General features: G+C 35.2%; 1 protein-coding gene across 21 annotated transcripts in view; it reads left to right on the forward strand.

Moving 5' to 3' along the window:
* Positions 1 to 27,555, forward strand: part of LOC123558248 (C-Jun-amino-terminal kinase-interacting protein 4-like) — a 109,248-nt gene extending 81,693 nt beyond the window's left edge. For 16 of the 21 annotated variants that reach the window (XM_053543046.1, XM_053543055.1, XM_053543059.1 and 13 more), the window contains 5 exons: positions 1,400 to 1,585; positions 12,012 to 12,047; positions 16,348 to 16,476; positions 17,109 to 17,147; positions 23,658 to 27,555. In XM_053543046.1, coding sequence (XP_053399021.1) covers positions 1,400 to 1,585; positions 12,012 to 12,047; positions 16,348 to 16,476; positions 17,109 to 17,147; positions 23,658 to 23,773 — 506 coding nt within the window. In that variant the 3' untranslated portion in view covers positions 23,774 to 27,555. The remainder of the gene's footprint in view (positions 1 to 1,399; positions 1,586 to 12,011; positions 12,048 to 16,347; positions 16,477 to 17,108; positions 17,148 to 23,657) is intronic. The other 5 variants (XM_053543051.1, XM_053543065.1, XM_053543056.1 and 2 more) reach the window with 3 other exon arrangements.
* The last annotated feature ends 334 nt before the right edge of the window (positions 27,556 to 27,889 follow it).

Genomic DNA, 27,889 nt, shown 5'->3' on the forward strand with positions numbered 1-27,889 from the left:
AGGTCTTGAAAGAGAAAAACCTTGTGACCTCTCTAGAGGCCATACCCTTGAATGGATCTTTATGAAAATTGGTCAGAATGTTCACCTGGATGATATCTAGATCAGGTTTGAAACTGGGTCATGTGCCATTAAAAACTAGGTCAGTAGGTCAAATAATATAAAAACCTTGTGACATCTCTAGAGGCCATACTTTTCATGGGATCTGTATGAAAGTTGGTCTGAATGTTCATCTTGATGATATCTAGGTCAAGTTTGAAACTGGGTCAACTGCGGTCAAAAACTAGGTCAGTAGGTCTAAAATTATTAAAATCTTTTGACCTCTCTAGAGGCCATATTTTTCAATGGATCTTCATGAAAATTGATCTGAATGTTTACCTTAATGATATCTAGGTCAGTTTCGAAACTGGGTCACGTGCGGTCAAAAACTAGGCCAGTAGTTATAAAAATAGAAAAACCTTGTGACCTCTCTTAGAGGCCATATTTTTCATGAGATCTTCATGAAAATTAGTGAGAATGTGCACCTTGATGATATCTAGATAAAGTTCTAAACAGGGTCACGTACCTTCGAAAACTAGGTCAGTAGGTCAAATAATAGAAAAACCTTGTGACCTCTCTAGAGACCATATTTTTCAATGGATCTTCATGAAAATTGGTCAGAATTTTTATCTTGATAATATCTAGGTCATGTTCAAAACTGGGTCACATGAGCTCAAAAACTAGGTCACTATGTCAAATAATAGAAAAAACGACATCATACTCAAAACTGGGTCATGTGGGAAGAGGTGAGCAATTCAGGACCATCATGGTCCTCTTGTTGTATGTAAGCTGGTATCTAAGTACGGTATCTACTAATGTGTAAGAATTGAAACTTCACACACTTGTACACTGTCATGATATGACATGAAGTGCAAAGGTTCTATTACTCTACTTTGCATTTTACAAAATCATACCCCTTTTTGCAACTTTTGTATTCATTCAATTGACAAGGCTGTTGAATAGTCGAGCGTTGCTGTCCTCCGACAGCTCTTGTTTACAATAATTCTAGCAAGGTCTCCATCTAAAATTATAGTTCTAAATTGTGACAATAGTCCTAACCCCGTGTCAACCTTTACCTGTGGTTTAACTTGTGTCAATAGTCCTACCAAGATACCCACCTATACCTGTGTTTCTAGTTTGTGACAGTAATCTTACCAAGGTGTCCACAATGCACCTATGGTTCTGACTTCTGACTGTAGTTTTGCCAGGATGCCCACCTATGGTCATAGGTCTAACTTGTGACAACAGTTGTACTCAGGTTCCCCCTTGTATTAAAAAATACCTGAAACAATTCAGGGCATGTCTTTACAGACCAGTTTAGCTGGACAAGCCTTGTATACAGAAACTTTAATAATGATTTCAGACAACAAGCAGACAGTATCTATGGGATCATCTGGAGGCCGACCAGGAGGTCTGGTCAGGGTGTATAGTGACACTAAAACTGATGATGTTATGCCAGCTAGCTTCATCCCTTACTGTACGATGGCACAGGCCCAGCTTTCTTTCCATGGTCACAGGGACGCAGTGAAGTTTTTTGTTGCAGTACCAGGTAAGTCGGTCTATACATAAGATACACGGTGTGCTACAAAATGGCTGATAGTGAATTAATTTAGTTTTGTTTTGCATTTACAGAGTAGAAATTGTTTGTTTGATGCTTGCAAGGGATCTTGTTTTATCTTTTAACCTTTACCCTGCTAAATTTTTAAAATGGACTGGTCCATCATTCAATTTGGGCAATACCATTTATTATTCTCAGGGGTGTTCACTGAAAATTTACTGACTGAATAGCGAACATTGCAGACTATGATCTGCCTGCATGGATGTGCAGGCTGATCTTGGTCTGCACTGGTCGCAAAGGCAGAAATATTCGCTGCCAACAGGCTTAAGGTTAAGCATAATTTATCAGCTTACATTCTCAGCCCGACATTGGGGATAGTTTCTAGGTATTCTCAACTTGGTGTCTTGTGTTTACATTTTTGTAATGAAAATATTTTTTTGGCAGCCAAATAAAAACAATATCATATTTTGTTTAAAAAATAAAAATAACTATAAAATAAATGTCTATATATTTCTAAAAATCAAAGAATCTGTACAGTTGTAAATAGCATTTGACATATGGTATCAAAAGAGATTCAGATCTGCTGGGACTGCAACCTTACCAAAGTGTCATTTTGGGTTGTTTCATTCAACATTGAACAGTATTCTAGATTACAGAGAAATGATCTGAACAGCTTTAAAAAGGACGTTATTTTAGCTTGGTTCCCTGCTCTGTTTAAGCATAGTTCTCTGCTCTTTTGTTTTAGCATGGTTCGTTGCTTTAATATGGTTCCATGCTTTGTTGTTTTAGAATGATTCCTTGCTCTGTTTTTAGCATGGTTTCGGGCTTTGTTGTTTTGACATGGTTCCCTGCTTTATAATAAGCATATTTTTGTTGGAACTGGAAAATAATTCATGACATAACTAGGACATTTTTTTTGAAATGCTTCTGATCCAGTGTATAATACACAGCTATATTCTCACTTAGAAGCAGGCAGCACAGTTACACAAATTTCCACTTTCTTGTAAACAAAACATTGAACCAATATCCTCATTATTTATCCAAAGCCAGTTTTGCTGCACATTTAATTACTTGTTTCTTAGGATATAAATTTTCTTACTGCATTGGCAGGGAAAATATAATCAATACCCAAAACATACTTTTATGGATTTAGGAACAGAGTGAAAAGGGCAAGCAGTGTCTAGATTTCAAAGGAGACTGTGGCAATTGCTGTCGGCCTGTATAGTGCCTTAGATAATTAACAAACAATCACCTGTAATTTGTTCAATTTCAAATAAACTATTGCAAATTGGTGCATACATAAGAGGCAGAGAATTATCCAGAAGTAAAGTAATCATAATCTCCTTCTAATGACGTCACTAGAGCTAAAAATAGAAGCTGAATTTCTGCTTGTAACATCTGGCAAAATTTCAAAGATAATAGAAAAAGAAATAAAACATGGTGGAAATAATATTTATTACTATTTTAATCTGCGTATGCTGTTTTGAACAAGACACGCATGCAAGAAAGATATTTAATACAGCCTTATTCAGAACTTGTCATTGACAAATGATCATTCTGGTCTAAAATTACATTATTTAAAGACAAGGAGAGTTGTTAGTGGTGATAGCATTGTTCTCCTGGGAACAAATTCAATTAAACATGGAACCAGTTGGGGATAAAAATTGCAAGAATTTGCATTTATTAGCTCACCTGTCACAAAGTGACAAGGTGAGCTTTTGTGATCGCGCAGCGTCCGTCCGTCAGTGCGTCCGTGCGTACGTGCGTAAACTTTTGCTTGTGACCACTCTAGAGGTCACATTTTTCATGGGATCTTTATGAAAGTTGGTCAGAATGTTCATCTTGATGATATCTAGGTCAAGTTCGAAACTGGGTCACGTGCCGTCAAAAACTAGGTCAGTAGGTCTAAAAATAGAGAAACCTTGTGACCTCTAGAGGCCATATATTTCACAAGATCTTCATGAAAATTGGTCAGAATGTTCACCTTAATGATATCTAGGTCAAGTTTGAAACTGGGTCAAGTGGGGTCAAAAACTAGGTCAGTAGGTCTAAAAATAGAAAAACCTTGTGACCTCTCTATATATTTAACAAGATCTTCATGAAAATTGGTCAGAACGTTTATCTTGATGATATCTAGGTCAAGTTCGAAACTGGTTCACGTGCCATCAAAAACTAGGTCAGTAGGTCAAATAATAGAAAAACCTTGTGACCTCTCTAAAGGCCATATTTTTCATGGGATCTGTATGAAAGTTGGTCTGAGTGTTCATCTTGATGATATCTAGGTCAAGTTCGAAACTGGGTCACATGGGGTCAAAAACTAGGTCAGTAGGTCTAAAAATAGAAAAACCTTATGACCTCTCTAGAGGCCATATATTTCATGAGATCTTCATGAAAATTGGTCAGAATGTTCATCTTGATGATATCTAGGTCAATTTACAAAGTGGGTCACGTGCCGTCAAAAACTAGGTCAGTAGGTCAAATAATAGGAAAACCTTGTGACCTCTCTAGAGGCCATATTTTTCATGGGATCTGTATGAAAGTTGGTCTGAATGTTCATCTTGATGATATCTAGGTCAAATTCAAAAGTGGGTCAAGTGGGGTCAAAAACTAGGTCAGTAGGTCTAAAAATAGAAAAACCTTGTGACCTCTATATATTTAACAAGATCTTCATGAAAATTGGTCAGAACGTTTATCTTGATGATAACTAGGTCAAGTTCGAAACTGGTTCACGTGCCATCAAAAACTAGGTCAGTAGGTCAAATAATAGAAAAACCTTGTGACCTCTCTAGAGGCCATATTTTTCATGGGATCTGTGAATGTTGGTCTGAGTGTTCATCTTGATGATATCTAGGTCAAGTTCGAAACTGGGTCACATGGGGTCAAAAACTAGGTCAGTAGGTCTAAAAATAGAAAAACCTTATGACCTCTCTAGAGGCCATATATTTCATGAGATCTTCATGAAAATTGATCAGAATGTTCATCTTGATGATATCTAGGTCAATTTACAAAGTGGGTCACGTGCCGTCAAAAACTAGGTCAGTAGGTCAAATAATAGGAAAACCTTGTGACCTCTCTAGAGGCCATATTTTTCATGGGATCTGTATGAAAGTTGGTCTGAATGTTCATCTTGATGATATCTAGGTCAAATTCAAAAGTGGGTCACGTGCCTTCAAAAACTAGGTCAGTAGGTCAAATAATAGAAAAACCTTGTGACCTCTCTAAAGGCCATATTTTTCATGGGATCTGTATGAAAATTGGTCTAAATGTTCATCTTGATGATATCTAGGTCACGTTCGAAACTGGGTCAACTGTGGTCAAAAACTAGGTCAGTAGGTCTAAAAATAGAAAAACCTTGTGACCTCTCTGGAGGCCATACTTGTGAATGGATCTTCATGAAAATTGGTCAGAATGTTCACCTTGATGATATCTAGGTCAAGTTCGAAACTGGGTCACGTGCCTTAAAAAACTAGGTCAGTAGGTCAAATAATAAAAAAAACCTTGTGACCTCTCTAGAGGCCATACTTTTCATGGGATCTGTATGAAAGTTGGTCTGATTGTTCATCTTGATGATATCTAGGTCAAGTTTGAAACTGGGTCAACTGCGGTAAAAAACTAGGTCAGTAGGTCTAAAATTATTAAAATCTTTTGACCTCTCTAGAGGCCATATTTTTCAATGGATCTTCATGAAAATTGATCTGAATGTTCATCTTGATGATATCTAGGTCAGTTTCGTAACCGGGTCACGTGCGGTCAAAACTAGGCCAGTAGGTATAAAAATAGAAAAACCTTGTGGCCTCTCTAGAGGCCATATTTTTCATGAGATCTTCATGAAAATTAGTGAGAATGTTCACCTTGATGATATCTAGTTAAAGTTAAAAACAGGGTCACGTACCTTCGAAAACTAGGTCAATAGGTCAAATAATAGAAAAACCTTGTTACCTCTCTAGAGACCATATTTTTCAATGGATCTTCATGAAAATTGGTCAGAATTTTTATCTTGATAATACCTAGGTCAAGTTCAAAACTAGGTCACTATGTCAAATAAGAGAAAAAACGACGTCATACTCAAAACTGGGTCATGTGGGAAGAGGTGAGCGATTCAGGACCATCATGGTCCTCTTGTTTTTCTCAGTTTGAGATTAGGAAGAAGTCTACCTGCTCCAGATATGTTGTTGTGGCTCATAATACCACCCAAACAACACAACATTCTTTACAATATATAGTAACATTGGTGTGAAATATATTTTTGTAGAATGTTACCATAAATTATAGTCTTTTACTCCTGGGAATTCCAAACATGTAGAGACATTTTGCATGTAACAAACTCTCCAGGAAGGATATGTCAAGGGCTCAGCACTAGACTATTGTATCTTGTTCTTTATCTGTAGTTACAATAGTTTTGTTCTCAGCTCACAAAATGGCAATGAGATATTTTATTCATGAGTTGCTCGAACAATTACTGATATAAGTAGTGTAGCTATTTTTTGCCAGGAACAAATGTCTGACTTGACTAATGAAAACCAATAGAAATTATATTGATTTGGTCCTGTATTTAGTATTGAGTGTTAGTTTTGCTGCAGCACTTTGTTAGTTTTTGAGCAAATTTCTTTTCAGCAGTAATTCAGTTATTTGTAACTGTTATCAGCTTTGACAAATTTTAAGTTCTGGATTTATTGAGGTAACAGACATGGATTATACAAGTCACTATAACTTACCCATACTGAAGATTCTGGGGGATAACAGCAGCTTTATCCTGGAGACACACCGGTTTTGCTATTTTGAACCTGTTCTCCTAGCAAGCAAGCGAAGACGTATGAAGAAACTGATTGTACTTATACATGTAACAAACATAATCAGTTATTCAGATTCAGCTAGGATTGGTCCATCAGTGCAGAAACTTTTCAGAATTTCATAATTCACCTTCAGCATTCAATGCAAAAGTTTAAATTTACCTGTCATTATTGAATATCACAAATAAACTGTCCCTGTGATCTAGGAATACTGTTTTTCTTGCCAATTTCCTGTTTCTTATATACAGTCAACTCTCACTGGCTCAAACCCAGATCGCTCGAATACCCCAGTTAGCTCGAACCCATGGTCTGGTCCCGATCTTATTTCTTATATATTGTATATTGTTCAACTCCGGATGGCTAGAACCCCGATAACTGGAACTATAGAACTCCCCGTCTGGTCCCTCGAGTTTAATTATAATGTAAATCACACCTGATGGGTCGAACAAACAATTGTCTGCCACAAATCTTTTCAAAATTCGCACCTCTATTACTGTTATTGCTACAGCTTTATTCGGTGCCAAACAAATTTAATTAGATGATTTTCGTTCACTTTAATGTTTTGATTAATGAATTGTTTGTGTCAAACAAAATCTGAGCAAAGAATGTTTGTATACTTTAAATAGGACTGACTGCTTACACATTTCATATTTCCAAAGTTGAAATATGTAAGTCGAACAACTCAGTGAAGGACCCGGCAATGAAATAAAAAATAAGCTATCGAAAAACAAGGAATTAAAAGAAAATTAGACATTCTGTACATGTGTGTTTGTTTTTTCTGAACGTTTATAGTTTTAGGTATACGATGTCAAATGTGCTTTGAAGTTAAATGTGCTCATCTATTTGTTTTATAATCATATATTTGTTATTAGATGAAAATGTTAATATTCATGTGTAAAAAATAAAAAATGATATTTAAATTATTATTTTTATTTCCTGACAATAATTATAATACATTTCCAGCTTAAATATGGGTCAACTATGTCATACACGCCATGAACGTACTTTATGATAGCTCCATATATAAACAAAGATGGCCGCCATACTGATGGCTCGAACTACCAATCTCTCAAACTCGTTTTCACGGACCCTTCGAGTTGGAGCCAACGAGAGTCAACTGTATGTCAGATGTTCTGCAAAGATACTTTGCTGGAATCTATATAAAAATTGTTTTTTCTCAGTTGGGGTTGTAGTAGTGATATGCGAATTTAGGACCCGTGTTAAAGTACTGGTTGCAGAATTAAAGACCACAGGCTATAGTATTGGTTGCTTAAAAAGTTAGGTAACATGGCCGACATGGTTTTAGTAATGGTTGAATAACAGGTAACACTGCTGACTGATGATATAGTATTTGGTTGCAAAAACAATTAGATAACATTTCGGAGTGGGGTTATAGTATTGGTTGAAGAAATAGTGAGGTAATATTTCTGTTTGGTTGCAAAAACAGTTAGGTAACATTGCTGACTGAGGGTTACTGTAATTAGTTGCAGAAACAATTAGGCAACATTTCGGACTGAGGGTATAGTATTTAGTTGCAGAAACAATTAGATAACATTTCGGACTTGGGGTATAGTATTTAGTTGCAGAAACAATTTGGTAACATGGCTGACTGGGGGTATAGTATTTAGTTGTAGAAACAATTAGGTAACACAGATGACTAGAGGTTATAGCACAGGTTAAGAAACAGTAAGGTAACATTTCTAAATAGGGGTATAGTTTTTGGTAGCAGAAACAATTAGGTAACATTTCTGACTGTGGATTAATACTTTTGGCTGGTGAAACAGACATTTGGGTAATATAATGGCTGACTGAGGGTTATAGTATTTGGTTGCAGAAACAATTAGGTAACATGGATGACTGGGGGTTGTAGTATTGCTGCAGAAACAGGTAACATGGCAGACTGAGGGTTATTGTATTTGGTTGCAGAAACAGTTAGGTAACAATGGTGACTGTCGGTTAAGTATTGGTTGCTGGAACAATTATGCTCATTTAATACTAGGGGTTGCAGTATACTGGTTGCAGAAGCAGTTAGGTAACATTGGTGACTTTGTGTTATAGTATTTGGTTGCAGAAGCAATTGGGTACATTTCTGATTCAGGGTATTGTGTTTGGTTGCAGAAAAAAATGGGTACATTTCTGATTGAGGGTATAGTATTTGGTTGCAGAAACAATTTGGTACATTTCTGATTGAGGGTATAGTATTCAGATTGAGGGTTATAATATTTGGTTGCAGAAACAATTGGTACATTTCAGATTTTGGGTAATAGTATTTAGTTGCAAGTCTTAGCTCACAATAGAAACTGGTGTCTAGTTACCTATACTGTCTAGATTGATAATAAAATTTAAAATTGAAACCTATTCTTTTGAAAAACTTTAAAAGGTACTAGTACTAGATTTAAACTATAGACTTGGCACTTTCCAGAGTAGCAGTGATTGAAATACCAGATAGCATCAAAAACCTATGTTATTACTCTGCTCTGTGACTGTGTTTCTGAGTGATAGGAATAATTGATACTGTATATCTGTTCAGGATGCTAAAATGGACAACAATCAATAGATGTAAAATGGTAATGGACTCATTTCTCTAGATTACATTTCCAGTGGCATATGATGTTGTTTCTGGTACATTCTGGTAAGGCACTGAATGATCCATTTTCTTGTGTTAAAACTCTTTGTTTGGAGAGTCAACTGGTAGAATGCATGTTATATTTTTGTGTTTTATTACAATTATAGGGAAACCTCTGACAAGATTCTAGCATTTTCACTGGTCAAAAAGCAGTATCATGGTGATATATATTTCTATGAGGGTCTGTATATTTTCATGTTAGGTAATGTCCAATAAAAACAAATTGACGGGATTGATACGGGCCCTCTGGAGAAATACATAGGGTCAGTTTGATGAATAGGAGAACTCATTTATAATACTGGCCTCATATACCTTTTGGAGAGTCAGTTTCAAAATTAATTTATTGGATAGAAATTCACACATAATGATAATTTGATAATAGGGCTTTTTATAGAATTGAATTTCTGTAATTCAGAAATGGTTGCAAATTGAATCTCATGTTTCTCTGACTGGATGCCTGGCAGTATTCTTATGTCAAATTGCATTTAGTAATAGATCAGTCATCAGATTATCTTGCAAGGGAAAATGACATCAGATTCTTGCATACAAATGATCTACTTAGTGTATTCCCTCAGTAGGTACTTTGTAACCTGGCATAATAAGTATTTGTATAAGTGTCAAAATTTAAAAATTCCTTGTTGCTGATCTGATCTTTATAATAGACTAATTAAACTATGAATTCAAATTCCTATAAAAGGTACAAACAAGTGACATTTCAGTAATGTTTAACCAACCAATGGTTCTGTGTAAAGTTCAAGGGCCCCTGTATTTCATAATCACACTTGACACCAAATAATTGAGTAGAAAACCACTGAAACATGATGAAGACTGTGTAGTAGATTCTTCCAGCTCTCTTCATTATCCTAGCTGCAGTTGTCTTCATTACTAAATATTTGTGACATCTAAAACATCCAGAGGATAATGAAGTGTGAGGTAATCAGTCTATTCCAACTATAGAACATATTGACAGAACAGAATGTATTGACCGGTATGTCTAGAGTATCTAATATATGTACTGTACAGTCATAAAAGGTGAATGTCTGATATATGTACAGTCATAAACAGGGAATGTCTGATACATATATGCACATGCATAAACAGTGAATGTCTGATATATGCACAGTCATAAACAGTGACTGTCTGATATATGCACAGTCATAAACAGTGAATGTCTGATACATATATGCACATGCATAAACAGTGAATGTCTGATATATGCACATGCATAACTAGTGAATATCTGATACATATATGCACATGCATGAACAGTGAATGTCTGATATATGCACAGTCATAAACAGTGAATGTCTGTATGCACAGTCATAAACAGTGAATGTCTATGCACAGCCATAAACAGTGAATATCTGATATATGTACAGTCATAAACAGTGAATGTCTATATGCACAATCATAAACAGTGAATGTCTGATATATGCAAAGTCATAAACAGTGATTATTACTTGAATACTTATAAGTAGTAACAAAATGCTGGTTATAAAATGGAAATATTTTGTAAGTGCACAGACAGATATAACACATACTAGGGCTCGATTCATACACCACTGGGCTATTCCGATCACGTGATCGGTACACCGAAATGTGCCATGATGTTTTTATAAGGCTATTCAGCATGTCCGGCATGTATACTGAATTGATGCGCGTGCAACCTGAGCCCAACTGAAACAAGTACAAATCAGGTGAAATCAGTGTACCGGCTAAATTGGGGTACAAAATGAAGGCCGCCTTTAAAATTGAGATGATTCCTAATGTAGCATGCGGCAATGGTCATCATGTTTAACCATAAGATGTTTAAAAAGATTTACAGGTTAAATGTTAGTATACTCCAGATCTTATTTTAAAACATGTAGTGCCATTGTGTCATAGCTTTTCTTTGCATACAGTATGTCGGTTGGTCAGTCTGTCCGTAGACCAGACGGTTTTCGGATGGTACTCAAGAATGCTTGGGCCTAGGATAATGAAAGTTGATAAGGAGGTTGGTAATGACCAGTAGATGATCCCTATTGGTTTTAATGTCAGTAATTCAACGGTCAAGGTCACAGTGACCTGGAACAGTTAAACGGTTGCCAGATGGTTACTCAAGAATGCTTGGGCCTAGGATCATGAAAGTTGATAGGGAGGTTGGTCATGACCAGCAGATGACCTCTATTGATTTTGAGGTCAGTAGGACAAGGGTCAAGGTCACAGTGACTTGGAACAGTTATACAGTTACTGGACGATAACTTGAGAACGCTTGGGCCTAAGATCACAAAACTAAAACGGGAGGTTGATCATGACCAGCAGGTGACCCTATTGATTTTGAGGTCAGTAGGTCAAAGGTCAAGGTCACATTGATCCAGAACAGTAGAACTTATTTTGTCAAATAACTAGAGAATGCTTTGGTCTAAGATCGCATTTGATATGGAGTTTATTTATGACTGGTGAATGATCCATAATTATTGATTTGAGGTCAGCACGTCAAGCGTCCAATGCACAGTGACCAAATAATTTCTGTTCCTTGTGCAATTACTGAATGCATCTAAGGGTCATTTGGTGTTTTACGAGCTCTTGCAATTATTACAGAAAATCAAAGAGATGTCTGATAATGGGAATGTTGTCATAAACATAAAGAAGCAAACATGGCAAGTTTGCTATGGACTATGAGGCACCAACTAGTAATGAATCTTCTTACAGTTGCTAATGGCTCCATGCTGAACAAATAACAATTCAGAGAACTTTCAGAATTCACCTTTTCTATAGCTGAAACATAAATGCATATTGACTAAGTCTGATCCCTCAAAAATACCAAAGGAACCTGAAGCCCAAACAAACAAAATAGTATAGAAACAGCTTCTTGTGATAAGCATTTATGCACTGTCATGATATGCCCTGCTGCATGCTGGTATTTCCTTTATATAAAATGCTTTGCATGCAAAGTGTAATTTCCTAGCATTTTGTTTGTCAGATTTGCAGTTTATTTATTGTTTCTTCTCAATCCCTTTAGTGCTGCCTATTGAACTACAGACAACAAAAGCAACAGGTATTGTAGAAAATACAACTGCTTGAAGCTTGCACCTCTTTGCACACTCTATATTAGTTTCTTACAACCATGTTGCGGGAACTCGCTGCTCAGACATCTTCTTGCTTGCTCAGTTTATATCTAGATCTCATTAAACTTATGAAGGTGTTGTGCCAAAGTCGAAAGTATTTTATAAGCTTTGATGTACTGTCTTTGAAAACTGAAACTGAATAATTTGATTAAACACCTATTTCTTTACAATAACATATTCAGTGGCATTGTAAATAATAATAATAATAATAATAATAATGATAATGATAGTAACTTTATTTAAACAAACAGTCATGATCGCACCCTGCCCCCACTGAGGCCATTTACCACTATTGCCGAATAACAGTGGTTAAAGCCTTACATGGTATGCCCAGATGGGCTGCATATAGGTTGCTGCACTGTAGGTCACATGACTTTGTGTGTTTCTATAATTGTGTTGGAACTTTATTATATAATAATTATGTTTATATTATATACTGATTGAATGGCTTGCAATTTGCCCATTAGGTCCAAAGGACCAATGGCCAATAGGTTTGACTATTGAGCGGCTTGTCATTCAATATGCATTTTCATTTTTTTTTGTAGCATGACTTTAAAATATTTTGTCTTGTATTAGCCCAGTCAATATAATTATGTTGAATATAAACTGGTCATGTAGCACAAATTATCATTACTAGTGGACCGGCAATTTATGTAAGGAGTAATTTAATAATATTAACTAAGGAAATCTTACTTTAGGACGCATAATAAATTATTATTTTATTATCAGCCACCTTGTGTAATGTGGTGGGATCCCTGTTATAATTAAAATATAATTAGCCGAGTTTTTAGCTTTCTTTTAAACACATACATTTCAGCTGAAGGCAAATGAATGGAAATGTTATTTTGTGTATATGGTTCTTGTTTGTATACATAAAAGAAAGTCAAGAAATTCCCACATTTCTAAATTTCTATTGATCATTGTTTATCTTTAGCACCAAATCAGTTCAGTCGGGGACCTCCGTGGCCGAGTGGTTAAGGTCACTGACTTCAGATCACTTGCCCCTCATCGATGTGGGTTCGAGCCTCACTTGACCTGAGATCTTCCTCCGCCATTAAAGCTGGAAAGTCGCCATATGACCTATAATTGTGTCGGTGCGACGTTAAACCCAACAAACAATTCAGTCACTTATTTTTAACAAGATGAGTGAATGAGCTTTATACTGATTTTCGTTGTTATAATATAAAATATAAAATATAACCTCTGTGCACACAACAAAACTTCTGAAGTATTTGGGATGTTTAGTGATGAATTAATCTATTTTGGCCTTAGGATATCAATTAAAAAGTATTGGCCTTAAGTGCAAGTTGTTGAATCATACGATTGCGGTCAGATAAAAATGAACAGGAGGCAGGGAATAATTAGCTTTTACAGGCAGTGAGGTGGACAGTGTTGCTACAGGCATCTTGAAGGCTTGTCAGTTATAGATTTTGCCTTTAATTAACAGCCTTTGGGTATGTAGATGTCTTTCACAAAAATGTCATTGGCATAATTAACGTAATTTTCTGTTATAATACAGGACATTCTAAGATTGCTTTCTGCGTGCTTAGATGTTTATTACATTAGTTGCTTCCTAGTATAGCTGCAGACATCAATAATAATATTCATTAAAGACACTGTTGACGAGAATCACATTTGAATCAATTTTGTATAGCTCTTATACAAAATACTTCGTTGCTGTAAAGGAAATAAAATGATGCAGATTACTGGTCATTTACTTTTACTGTAAAAGAAATATTTAGTTTCCGTAAATATTGTGTGAAGTCTATCAGAAATTTATTCTATGTTCTGATGTTTGAATGGATCTTAGGTTCTTCTTTGCTTAACCAAGGCCTGTTTCTCTCCTGTTTCCTTTTATTTGTCTTGTTTAACTTTTTAGTGTTTCCTAGCCAAGCCTTGTTTGCTGTCAAGCAGTGTTACTCCCTTAAATTGCTTATCAAACATTGCCAATTTGCTGCCTCCCTTTTTATGATGTAGTCCTTGTTTGCTTTCAAGCATTTTGCTCTCTTTGTTTGCTTCTCAAGCCTTGTTATAATACTTGCTTACTTTCTTAGTCTTCTCTACTCCCAAATCATCCTTCCTTGCAACTCACATTTAGATATACTGCTTAGTTCTTGTTTTAGTTTTAAGCCTTATCTTTCTCCTTGATTGCTTCTAAAGCCTTGTTATTCAAGTGACCTGGCTTTTCTTTGTATTATTGTTATCCATGTTTGCTTCTCAAGAACTGTCATGTAGATTGCTTTTCTGCCTTAGCTCTCTCTCTTGTTTTGCCTTTAAACATTGATATTATCCTTGCTTGCTTCTCCAGTCTTTGCCTTTCGATTTCTTTCTTCATTTGCTCTCTCTTGTTTTACTTTGAAACACTGTCGGTCTCTTTACTGACTTCTCAAGAATTGTCATTTTAATCATTGTCGCATTCTTGGTCTTCAAACATTGTTGCTCCTACCATTGACATTATACTGACTTTCATAGCCTTCTTGTTTGCTTTGAAACACTGTTGGTCTCTTTACTGACTTCCCAAGAATTGTCATTTTAATCATTGTCACATTCTTTTTCTTCAAGCATTGTTGCTCATACCATTGACATTACACTGACTTTCATTCCAATAGCCTTCTTGTTTGCTTTGAAACATTGTTTTTGGTCAAGCTTGCATCTCAATAGACTTTCTTTCTTGAGGTTTTTTGCCTTGCAACATACCTTTTATTTTCTATCTTTCTTGTTTGTGACTTCAAATGTTACAAGTTGCTCTCCTTGTATTTTATGTCAAACCAAATTATTCTGCTGCCTTTTCTTCCTTTTTTCTTGCCTTGTTGCCTTCAAATGTTGTCCTCTGCATGTTGGCTTCTTAAGTCTTGTGATTTGGCTTAAGTTCTTTGAATTTAACTTTCATTCTTGTTAACCCATTCCAGTTTTTCTTTACAAGCTATTCAATTTTATGTGAATTGACCTCCTTAGGAGTCGTGTTATTTTGTATTTGCTTCACAAATCTAGCCCACCTTCTCATGTATACATTGTACTCGAGTATTGACTGTTCAATCCATGCTCCCCAGGACATCCCATTTTGAAAAGCAGATTGTATGCATGGTCAATCTCCATCTGTTAGTTATATCTAAACAGTTTCATATTGTTGTTCATTCTTATTATAGAATTTTGTATAGATATTAGAAATGCAATAAGATAATGGCAGTGTCAGCAAATATATAATTCTTTTCTTCTTTATGAGCAGATAGTATATTTCAGTTTCTAGAGACATTGCTTTCATGAGCATGGCACATATCATGATGGAGAATGGTTCAAATTGTAAACAGAAACATTGTTCTAAAGTTATACATAAAGATATATATCAATATTCAAAATAACCCATATAGTTTATCTAGTATGTATTACGTTTAAAAAAACAACAACAAAAAAAAAAACACACAACTATTAATTTAAAAATACTTAAGAACTGTAAGACTGTAAAATACTTTTTTGTTTAAAAAGATCGATTTAATTGTTTGTTCTGTAATCTGTTCTGTAAAGAAAAGGGTGAAAATGTGACATTTATTGTACCATTGACATTTTCTCCTATACCTGAGACACTGGGTATTGCCAAGTAAATAATTCACAGATCAAGGAAGGAAGGGATTTTTGAACCCATCTTTGAAAATACCACAGATTTGTTTAACAAAAGAAAAATGCTATCTATAATTTTACAGAGGATATACATAGAGGATATTACATGAGTTTTTTTTCATATTGAATTTATAAAACGAGTTGAATAAAATAATAAAATGCGAGGCTCTGCCGACCATTTTATCAATTTTTTTTAAACGAGTTTAATAAATTCAATGTGGAAAGTCACAAATGTAATATTCTTTTTATCACATGTTAGCCTTTCCTGTCGAAACGCCAAAAATTCTACTTTCTTTCACTATGTAAACAAGTCAATTTTGCCAACGTTTCCTATACTATGAAGGCCGTCGACGTCAAAGCTTTATTACACTAGTGTATTATCATTTTTATTTAATGGCTTCATTACACTCCCGCGATGTCAAACATGTGATAAAAAAAAAAGTACAGATGTTTTTAATGTCAGACAAAGATGAAGCAACGGACCTCCCTATGCATTGGTAGCCATTTTGAATAATATGATGTCATCCACATTTCCATATTTGGCAAATGAAATGAAATAGCCATTGCAAAATCTAACATAGACATATATGAAGAAGATGTTACCTTTATTTACAGGCAAGAAGAGACGAGGCATAAGCAATATAACTACCGATGTTGACAGACCAGAGGCAGGGGAACCATCTACAGATGATGGATCAAGACTGGTGATATCTGGTGGAGAGGGATATGTGGACTTCCGAATAGGTAAATATATCATTCCAAGTAATGTTGTGGGTATCGGAAAAGGTAAAAATATCAGTCAATTATGTATCCTGGAATTCAGATTAGGTAGATATATAAAATGTGTTGTATATTGTGGACTTTTGAACCTGTAAATATAATATTCCTTTGTTTATGGGGACATCGGAATCATTCCATGTAATGCTGGGAACTCCGGAAGGTAAAATCATCATTGCAATGTATGCTGGTGGACTTCAGAATAAGGGAATGTACCATCTTAAGTAGATATATCATTGTATTCTAGGTAAATGTATCATATCATTGTATACTTGGAACTTCATATTAAGCATATATGTCATTCCATTGTGTACTGCATGAAATTATTCTATTTTGTATTCATAATATTAAATGGTCACTGATGGTTGTAGACTGTACAGATCTATCAATAGATTTGTATTGTCAGATGTAGTAACCTTGTTTACACAGTCATCTATTTAGATTTTTAGACATAGTTTTATGTTCTGCACTAAAATACTGTACCTGAAGTTCAAAAAAGATGATGTTATTTATTCTCATTTAGTTTCAAAATGGATGATATTTCTAATACTTAACAAAGATAAATACTGTTTAAATGCTTTATTTTGAAACATTTTCAGTCTTTAATCTACAGTTGCCCAAAGCCAGAAAAATATTGGGTATAGTTCTACACAGAAAATATATTACTCTGACTCAAAACTTCTCAGCTTTCCTGAAGATATTTCTGTTGGAGCCTCTGTGGCCATATATCTATAATCTCTGCCTATGTATATATTGATCAGCTTGTCTTTATATCAAGTTCCATGATTTCACTGAAGAGTATAAGTTATCATTAAACTTGCAATGGTTATAAGTAAAATACAGATGTCTGTGTTTGAGCAAAATTATGTACCATTTACTAGTATAGCTTGCCAAATAAATGTTTAATGATGAAATATAATATTTACAGTTGAATTACAAGGTCTCAGTTGCCAAGCAACGTTATTGGGCAATTATATATTTTAAAATATTCTACATTGTTATCTCCCTTCGCTGATAAACATATTTGTATGGTAGCTGTTTTCCGCCATTTTGTTCTAGCATGTTGGCATGTTTGAAGGTATTTGTCCTACTGGCACAGTAAGTTGTCATTGGAGCCCTTCAAAGGTGCCAATATGTCAGAATGACAAATAGCCAGCCAATACAACATTCAATAAATTCTGGCATGTTGGTGCTCTCTTCAAATATGCCAACATGTCAGAATGACAAAATAGCCAGCCAGTACAACATTCAATAAGTTCTGGCATGTTGGTGCTCTCTTCAAATATGCCAACATGTCAGAATGACAAAATAGCCAGCCAGTACAACATTCAATAAGTTCTGGCATGTTGGTGCTCTCTTCAAATATGCCAACATGTCAGAATGACAAAATAGCCAGCCAATACAACATTCAATAAGTTCTGGCATGTTGGTGCTCTCTTCAAATATGCCAACATGTCAGAATGACAAAATAGCCAGCCAGTACAACATTCCATAAGTTCTGGCATGTTGGTGCTCTCTTCAAATATGCCAACATGTCAGAATGACAAAATAGCCAGCCAGTACAACATTCCATAAGTTCTGGCATGTTGGTGCTCTCTTCAAATATGCCAACATGTCAGAATGACAAAATAGCCAGCCAGTACAACATTCAATAAGTTCTGGCATGTTGGTGCTCTCTTCAAATATGCCAACATGTCAGAATGACAAAATAGCCAGCCAGTACAACATTCAATAAGTTCTGGCATGTTGGTGCTCTCTTCAAATATGCCAACATGTCAGAATGACAAAATAGCCAGCCAGTACAACATTCAATAAGTTCTGGCATGTTGGTGCTCTCTTCAAATATGCCAACATGTCAGAATGACAAAATAGCCAGCCAATACAACATTCAATAAGTTCTGGCATGTTGGTGCTCTCTTCAAATATGCCAACATGTCAGAATGACAAAATAGCCAGCCAGTACAACATTCAATAAGTTCTGGCATGTTGGTGCTCTCTTCAAATATGCCAACATGTCAGAATGACAAAATAGCCAGCCAGTACAACATTCAATAAGTTCTGGCATGTTGGTGCTCTCTTCAAATATGCCAACATGTCAGAATGACAAAATAGCCAGCCAGTACAACATTCAATAAGTTCTGGCATGTTGGTGCTCTCTTCAAATATGCCAACATGTCAGAATGACAAAATAGCCAGCCAGTACAACATTCAATAAGTTCTGGCATGTTGGTGCTCTCTTCAAATATGCCAACATGTCAGAATGACAAAATAGCCAGCCAGTACAACATTCAATAAGTTCTGGCATGTTGGTGCTCTCTTCAAATATGCCAACATGTCAGAATGACAAAATAGCCAGCCAGTACAACATTCAATAAGTTCTGGCATGTTGGTGCTCTCTTCAAATATGCCAACATGTCAGAATGACAAAATAGCCAGCCAGTACAACATTCAATAAGTTCTGGCATGTTGGTGCTCTCTTCAAATATGCCAACATGTCAGAATGACAAAATAGCCAGCCAGTACAACATTCAATAAGTTCTGGCATGTTGGTGCTCTCTTCAAATATGCCAACATGTCAGAATGACAAAATAGCCAGCCAGTACAACATTCAATAAGTTCTGGCATGTTGGTGCTCTCTTCAAATATGCCAACATGTCAGAATGACAAAATAGCCAGCAAACACAACATTCAATAAGTTCTGGCATGTTGGTGCTCTCTTCAAATATGCCAACATGTCAGAATGACAAAATAGCCAGCCAGTACAACATTCAATAAGTTCTGGCATGTTGGTGCTCTCTTCAAATATGCCAACATGTCAGAATGACAAAATAGCCAGCCAGTACAACATTCAATAAGTTCTGGCATGTTGGTGCTCTCTTCAAATATGCCAACATGTCAGAATGACAAAATAGCCAGCCAGTACAACATTCAATAAGTTCTGGCATGTTGGTGCTCTCTTCAAATATGCCAACATGTCAGAATGACAAAATAGCCAGCAAACACAACATTCAATAAGTTCTGGCATGTTGGTGCTCTCTTCAAATATGCCAACATGTCAGAATGACAAAATAGCCAGCCAGTACAACATTCAATAAGTTCTGGCATGTTGGTGCTCTCTTCAAATATGCCAACATGTCAGAATGACAAAATAGCCAGCCAGTACAACATTCAATAAGTTCTGGCATGTTGGTGCTCTCTTCAAATATGCCAACATGTCAGAATGACAAAATAGCCAGCCAGTACAACATTCAATAAGTTCTGGCATGTTGGTGCTCTCTTCAAATATGCCAACATGTCAGAATGACAAAATAGCCAGCAAACACAACATTCAATAAGTTCTGGCATGTTGGTGCTCTCTTCAAATATGCCAACATGTCAGAATGACAAAATAGCCAGCAAACACAACATTCAATAAGTTCTGGCATGTTGGTGCTCTCTTCAAATATGCCAACATGTCAGAATGACAAAATAGCCAGCCAGTACAACATTCAATAAGTTCTGGCATGTTGGTGCTCTCTTCAAATATGCCAACATGTCAGAATGACAAAATAGCCAGCCAGTACAACATTCAATAAGTTCTGGCATGTTGGTGCTCTCTTCAAATATGCCAACATGTCAGAATGACAAAATAGCCAGCCAGTACAACATTCAATAAGTTCTGGCATGTTGGTGCTCTCTTCAAATATGCCAACATGTCAGAATGACAAAATAGCCAGCCAGTACAACATTCAATAAGTTCTGGCATGTTGGTGCTCTCTTCAAATATGCCAACATGTCAGAATGACAAAATAGCCAGCCAGTACAACATTCAATAAGTTCTGGCATGTTGGTGCTCTCTTCAAATATGCCAACATGTCAGAATGACAAAATAGCCAGCAAACACAACATTCAATAAGTTCTGGCATGTTGGTGCTCTCTTCAAATATGCCAACATGTCAGAATGACAAAATAGCCAGCCAGTACAACATTCAATAAGTTCTGGCATGTTGGTGCTCTCTTCAAATATGCCAACATGTCAGAATGACAAAATAGCCAGCCAGTACAACATTCAATAAGTTCTGGCATGTTGGTGCTCTCTTCAAATATGCCAACATGTCAGAATGACAAAATAGCCAGCCAGTACAACATTCAATAAGTTCTGGCATGTTGGTGCTCTCTTCAAATATGCCAACATGTCAGAATGACAAAATAGCCAGCCAATACAACATTCAATAAGTTCTGGCATGTTGGTGCTCTCTTCAAATATGCCAACATGTCAGAATGACAAAATAGCCAGCAAACACAACATTCAATAAATTCTGGCATGTTGGTGCTCTCTTCAAATATGCCAACATGTCAGAATGACAAAATAGCCAGCCAGTACAACATTCAATAAGTTCTGGCATGTTGGTGCTCTCTTCAAATATGCCAACATGTCAGAATGACAAAATAGCCAGCAAACACAACATTCAATAAGTTCTGGCATGTTGGTGCTCTCTTCAAATATGCCAACATGTCAGAATGACAAAATAGCCAGCAAACACAACATTCAATAAATTCTGGCATGTTGGTGCTCTCTTCAAATATGCCAACATGTCAGAATGACAAAATAGCCAGCCAGTACAACATTCAATAAGTTCTGGCATGTTGGTGCTCTCTTCAAATATGCCAACATGTCAGAATGACAAAATAGCCAGCAAACACAACATTCAATAAGTTCTGGCATGTTGGTGCTCTCTTCAAATATGCCAACATATCAGAATGACAAAATAGCCAGCCAGTACAACATTCAATAAGTTCTGGCATGTTGGTGCTCTCTTCAAATATGCCAACATGTCAGAATGACAAAATAGCCAGCCAGTACAACATTCAATAAGTTCTGGCATGTTGGTGCTCTCTTCAAATATGCCAACATGTCAGAATGACAAAATAGCCAGCCAGTACAACATTCAATAAGTTCTGGCATGTTGGTGCTCTCTTCAAATATGCCAACATGTCAGAATGACAAAATAGCCAGCCAGTACAACATTCAATAAATTCTGGCATGTTGGTGCTCTCTTCAAATATGCCAACATGTCAGAATGACAAAATAGCCAGCCAGTACAACATTCAATAAATTCTGGCATGTTGGTGCTCTCTTCAAATATGCCAACATGTCAGAATGACAAAATAGCCAGCCAGTACAACATTCAATAAGTTCTGGCATGTTGGTGCTCTCTTCAAATATGCCAACATGTCAGAATGACAAAATAGCCAGCAAACACAACATTCAATAAGTTCTGGCATGTTGGTGCTCTCTTCAAATATGCCAACATGTCAGAATGACAAAATAGCCAGCCAGTACAACATTCAATAAATTCTGGCATGTTGGTGCTCTCTTCAAATATGCCAACATGTCAGAATGACAAAATAGCCAGCCAGTACAACATTCAATAAGTTCTGGCATGTTGGTGCTCTCTTCAAATATGCCAACATGTCAGAATGACAAAATAGCCAGCAAACACAACATTCAATAAGTTCTGGCATGTTGGTGCTCTCTTCAAATATGCCAACATGTCAGAATGACAAAATAGCCAGCCAGTACAACATTCAATAAGTTCTGGCATGTTGGTGCTCTCTTCAAATATGCCAACATGTCAGAATGACAAAATAGCCAGCCAATACAACATTCAATAAATTCTGGCATGTTGGTGCTCTCTTCAAATATGCCAACATGTCAGAATGACAAAATAGCCAGCCAATACAACATTCAATAAATTCTGGCATGTTGGTGCTCTCTTCGAGTTTAAGTATGCCAACATGTCAGAATGAAATGGCAGAAATCAGCAAGCTTTGAAGAAGAAATATGAGTTTTATTGCTGAATTACAAAAAGCCCGAGATAAGCCTAGAACAAAGGAATAAGCACATACATTTTCAAAATTGCCAAAATGGAAAAACAGTTTGAAATAAAATAACTCAGTTACATAACTTTTGCCAAGTTATATCCCATGTTTTACAATTAGCTGCCAAAATGGCAGCCATGCTTTCTAACGGAAAACTTTCGTTTATTAGCTATATTGAGTGTACAGAATTGTTTTTAATTTGTGCCATTATCCCCTTTAATTTTTATTCAGTTTTCAACTTTTTATCATTTTTAATTTTCAACATTTTATTCTTGATGCTGCTTGTGTGTATGGAGTATGCAGCAGCATGTACCAGTATTTCAAACACCTTGAAAGAAATCATTTATGAACCTAAATTTGAGGTCGTCATAGGAATGTAGGAACAGTTGTTTTGTTACACTGAGTTAGTGTCTAATGTGCTACTTAATAGTGGTGTCCTGTACACTATAATTGTGCTGCCTTAACATGAGATCTGTCATTTGCAACACTTCTATACAACTTCCAGTTTTCCTGTATAATCATACTGTCTGGTGCTCTCTGTCATTCAATACCTTTAAGGAATAAGTATTATTCCGTGCATTTTTGAATTTTAATAAACATCTTCAGAATGCTCTATTAAGAAATATTATGTATCTGCTATTAATTTATGAAGAGGGTCTATGGATAACTCCTTTTTGAATACTGACTGAGGTTTGAGATACAAAATGGTTACTGCTGGTTGAGGTATTTGTAAGAAACTAAAATTTCATAATTTAAAAGATTTCAGAATACCATATATGCTCTCATTTTCCTTATGAGGTAAAGTCATATTAAATTTTGTTCTAATGTAACTGCTCAAAAATAGAAATTTTGGAGAAGAATATTTACAATAATTATTCTACAATTCTAGGCTTGAAAAGTGTACCAGATATTAATGCATTTTGACTTGATAGAATTTAATCAAATGTTTGACAGAATCATCTTTAAACCATATGTTTTATAAACTACCAAATTCTGTTTCATTAATTAATAAATTTTTATTGATTTATTTATCTTTAAATATGTGTAAACATAAAGACAGGAAACTTGTTTTATTGAACAGACATTAAGCAAAAAACAACTAATGTATTTAGATAGCAAGGATAGTATTCACAGGAAGTGGGGGCATCTGTGTCCTATGGACACATCTAGTTTGATATGATAATGTCTTTGTTATAGTTAGAGGTTTGTTATTAGAACGATATGTTGTTTATTGATAGTGGCATTGATATGCTGCCGATATATAATTCTAAATGGTATATTTGCAGGTGATGGAGATGACGACATACTTCTAGGTGATGCTGAGGAAAAAGAAGAGAAATCTTCACTGAGTAAAGGAGACAGAAGTCATCTAATAGTGTGGGAAGTTTCCTCCCCTGAATGATCAAATTGCTGTGGCATACTTGATATTAGTGATGATTCTCTCCCTTTATGTAGGGGAGATAACTTACCTGTGATTGTAAAGATCTGACTATAAAAGACAATTGCGTATTTGAAAGGATGTTGGACAATACATGTTATGGACAATCAAGTCTGTAACTATGTAAATACTGCTTACAGTAAGCATCATATGGTATTAATATATCTGTGAATTCTTCTTAAAATCGATGTTGTCATCTAGTATTCAGTTGCTTCTAAAACTATACTTAAAATGCATTTCATGCATTCAGCTTCAGTTACTGGTATAAGAGAAAGGAAGTACTCACCACAAGCTGAGCTTCTCTCATGGTACTAGTAGAATATAGCAGAAAACAGAATGTCACTTTATGTTTGTTTTGTAGCATATATAAGCAAAATTGTGCAAAAAGAATTTTCTACTGAGTAGAGATTTGTTAAGAACACTTTGATTTACTGCAGAATGATGGTAAGCTTAATTAATGCAACGTTAATCAGATACTGTGTTCATCTATGTCTATGAAATCTCATATTTGTGTTTTAATACACAGTGACTGATTTGCCTGAGTTAAATCTTATTTATATTTTATTGTCACAAATCACTTCTGTTGTCTGCTTTAATACAGACTGATTACAGTGAATAGGTGAAATGATTCTCCCTGGTTCAGGTTACATATTGTTGTAATATCTGAAACTGCAACAGGAGTTTGATTAAAATAATATTTTTGTATAAAGTAATTACTTCTTCTGTTGTTTTCCTTGTTAATGAGTGTTGTTGAAGATTTTTGTTAAGATTTTTAAAAACTGTGTTCTTGCTTTTTTTACCCATAGCTTCTCTCTTTATGTTATGCTTGAAAAGTCCATTAAGTAAAAACACGGTTTTCCCTATTTTACATGTAGTATGCATTAAAAATTAAGTCAGAACGATTTAGAATACTATTTTATTATTCTGTAATTCCAAAATTATTTGCTATATTATGTAATAATTTAATTAATAGAAACACCAGTATGTAATCAACTTCAGGAGAGGAAGATTAAGACCTTTAATATGGAATAATTTCCCTTTTATTGTCTTTAGCCATGTTTAAGATGGGTCTTTATTTACTTACTGCTGTTGCGTTGGCAGATGTCTTAATGTGTGAAAATTGATGAAATATATGATATTAAATGTACCAGCCATTTGACTGTCTAATGATTTCCTTTCACAATAACAATTTTCTTTGTTTTTTTTTTTTTAAATTCTGAATACTTTATTCATAATTCTAGATAGTCATAAGTTAGGGAGTCAATTTTAAGTGCATTTCTATCTGTAAAACACTGACATATTGCTAAATATTTACTTATATAGAGGGGGCATTATATGCATGTGTATTTTATTTATATATACAAATTTAATTGTTTCTTAAAAAAAATGGAGGTTTAAAGTAAATTTACTCTTTGATATTCAGTATATTAATGCTATTATATAGTTTGCTGGATTTAAACAAACAGGCTATGGCAATACCAACAGTAACTTGGAAGTACTGCATATGACCAATATTCTGAGAGTGTTACTTATATATAAATACTATACCATTGGTCCCTTGTGATTCTGAGATGACAACTCGTGTGTGGAAAGAACAGGAACCACAGACATAGTTACACATGATCCTAAAGGTCTGAACCAGTTGGTTTTGATGTATCTCTGTGCAGCAGGTGTGAAAGTCTAGATTCCATATATTTTTATTTTGATATAATGAGATGTAAAACCAAACTTTTTAATTCTGTTCGGGGTAATATAATATATACTGTGTTAATGTGCCCTAAAACCCAAATCAAACTATCCCATTGGTCTTAGGGATTGCTATATCCAAGTACCAGTAAGACTGAAAATAAGTAATTAAGTGTCATTATACACTTATATATGTTCCATGCTTAAGCTCCTTGTTGTAATTATTCTAAGAAAATATGTTCATTTGCCTTGAGGTTATATAGTTCCTTCTCATGTGTGTATTGTAAATAGTGAATGTGCAATATTGATGTATGTAATGTAACATTTCAGATCATTTTGTAAATACAAAATATGTATATGTGGTATTCCAATAAATGGCTTTAAATGTGTGTTATAGGCTTGCATGAACACTGAGTATTCAATATATATATATACAAGGTTATCAGATTTTAATTTCGTGGTTCAAACAGAGGTCATGAACTGTTTAAATATCAGTTAGACAATGTATGACCTTCGCTAAGGTGGCCAAATTAAGTCTGGTTGTTGCATTGTAGATATGTGTAGTGTATCATTGTAAATGAAATACAAATTAGACAATATTTATTTGTATGCAGGTGGTTCTATGGAATGAGTGTACAGCATTTCTCACTGTGATTTATTTAAATGAGCGTGCCATGGGAAAACCAACATAGTGGCTTTGCGACCAGCATGGATCCAGACCAGCCTGCGCATCCGCGCAGTCTGGTCAGGATCCATGCTGTTCGCTTTCAGAGCCGATTGTAATTAGAGAAACCGTTAGCGAACAGCATGCAAAGCCACTATGTTGGTTTTCCCATGGCAGGGCTCAGATATTTTATAGAAATTAATAGGCTAGGCCAAATATTCTTACTATATGATTTTAAGCAGGAGAACAACTCAGTTACAGAATAGACTAGACTAGATAATTATCTCTAGAATAGTACAGATTTTGAAAAAATGAAGACGATGGTATTAGTCATATCTGTAATGAGCTGATGTAATTATTTTTAGTTCAGTGGCATCATCAGTTTCAATACTAACTGCATCGACTGTGTGAATCTTTTTATGTTTTACAACTTTAAAAATAATTTGACAGTAGTTAAGCTGTTGTTCATGAAACTTGATTGTGATGTTAAACAGATGACACAGCTTTTTTGACATTTTAATATTTGTTCGACTAATAGACTAAAGTTTAGACATATACGTTTTATGAATATCTTCATTTGTTTTAGTTTAGTATTTACATACAACAGACCTCTTTAGAAATCTGGTATAACATCCCATCTGAAGATGGGTATATCTTATAGGTGTATCAGTCTGTCATTAATTTACACACTCTAGTTGCATATAAGTTTACAAACATCTCATTTTGTCTGAAGTAAATGTACATTTAACTTATATCACATCTGAACTGAACGTAGCTTTAGAACAAGTATATCTTATAAGTTGTTTATGTGGGGGCATACCATCGATTTACAGACTGAAATTCCACACACACACGCTGTTCCAGCAGAGAAATTGTTCCGATTTCAATATTGGGGAACATTATAGCATTATAAATTAAAAACCACAGCAAGATTTTCTGTTTCACTGTAATAAAGCTATAAAGGAGACTTCTTAATGCAATATTTATTCATGAAGTTGAAAACCTAGACATCTTGCAGCTTTGGCAACGTTAAGCAATTTCTTATTTAGACATAACTGCAATGAGCTAATGTTTAAATGCAGCAACATTTACAAACTGGTGGCTTTCAGGCAACCAATGTTCATTTTGCATGTATAACCTACATTCACTGAGCATACTCCTTTTTAAAAGACAGTTGTATTACAGTTACCTGAGGTAAACTACAAACACATTTTAAAGAGAGATAGCCTTTGATAAGGGGAACTGTCAGTAGTTTATTCTGATTTGTTGTGTTTGTATGATTCAAGTTGGCTTTCATATGTTATTACATGTTGCTATGAATGTCTATGAGCAGATGTTATATTATTGCTATATACTGGTATGTGAAACAACTTGAAATAAAAGAATTTCCCAGAGAGCTATGTTACATTCGTATTTTTGTTGAACACCCCCGCCCCCCACCCCCCCCCCCCCCCACGCCAGGAGGGTAACCTGAGCTTTACTTCCACCAACAAAAGCTGGAAAAGTCCTCATCATCTGAGGACCTAAATTGTGTTGATGTGACTCTGAACACAACACAATAAATAAATAAAGCATTATTTCTGAAGTTATGTTCCTTTTATTTATGAAATAATATTTCCCAAACAGTGATTTATCGTTGAATAAAAGCATTGTGATAAAATAATACTACTAGTATGCATCTTAAAGACAAAAATGATTGTATTGAAGAGCAAATCACTGTTTGAGTTATA

Source organism: Mercenaria mercenaria, chromosome 5 (assembly GCF_021730395.1).
Source record: "Mercenaria mercenaria strain notata chromosome 5, MADL_Memer_1, whole genome shotgun sequence".
Classification (NCBI taxonomy): domain Eukaryota; kingdom Metazoa; phylum Mollusca; class Bivalvia; order Venerida; family Veneridae; genus Mercenaria; species Mercenaria mercenaria.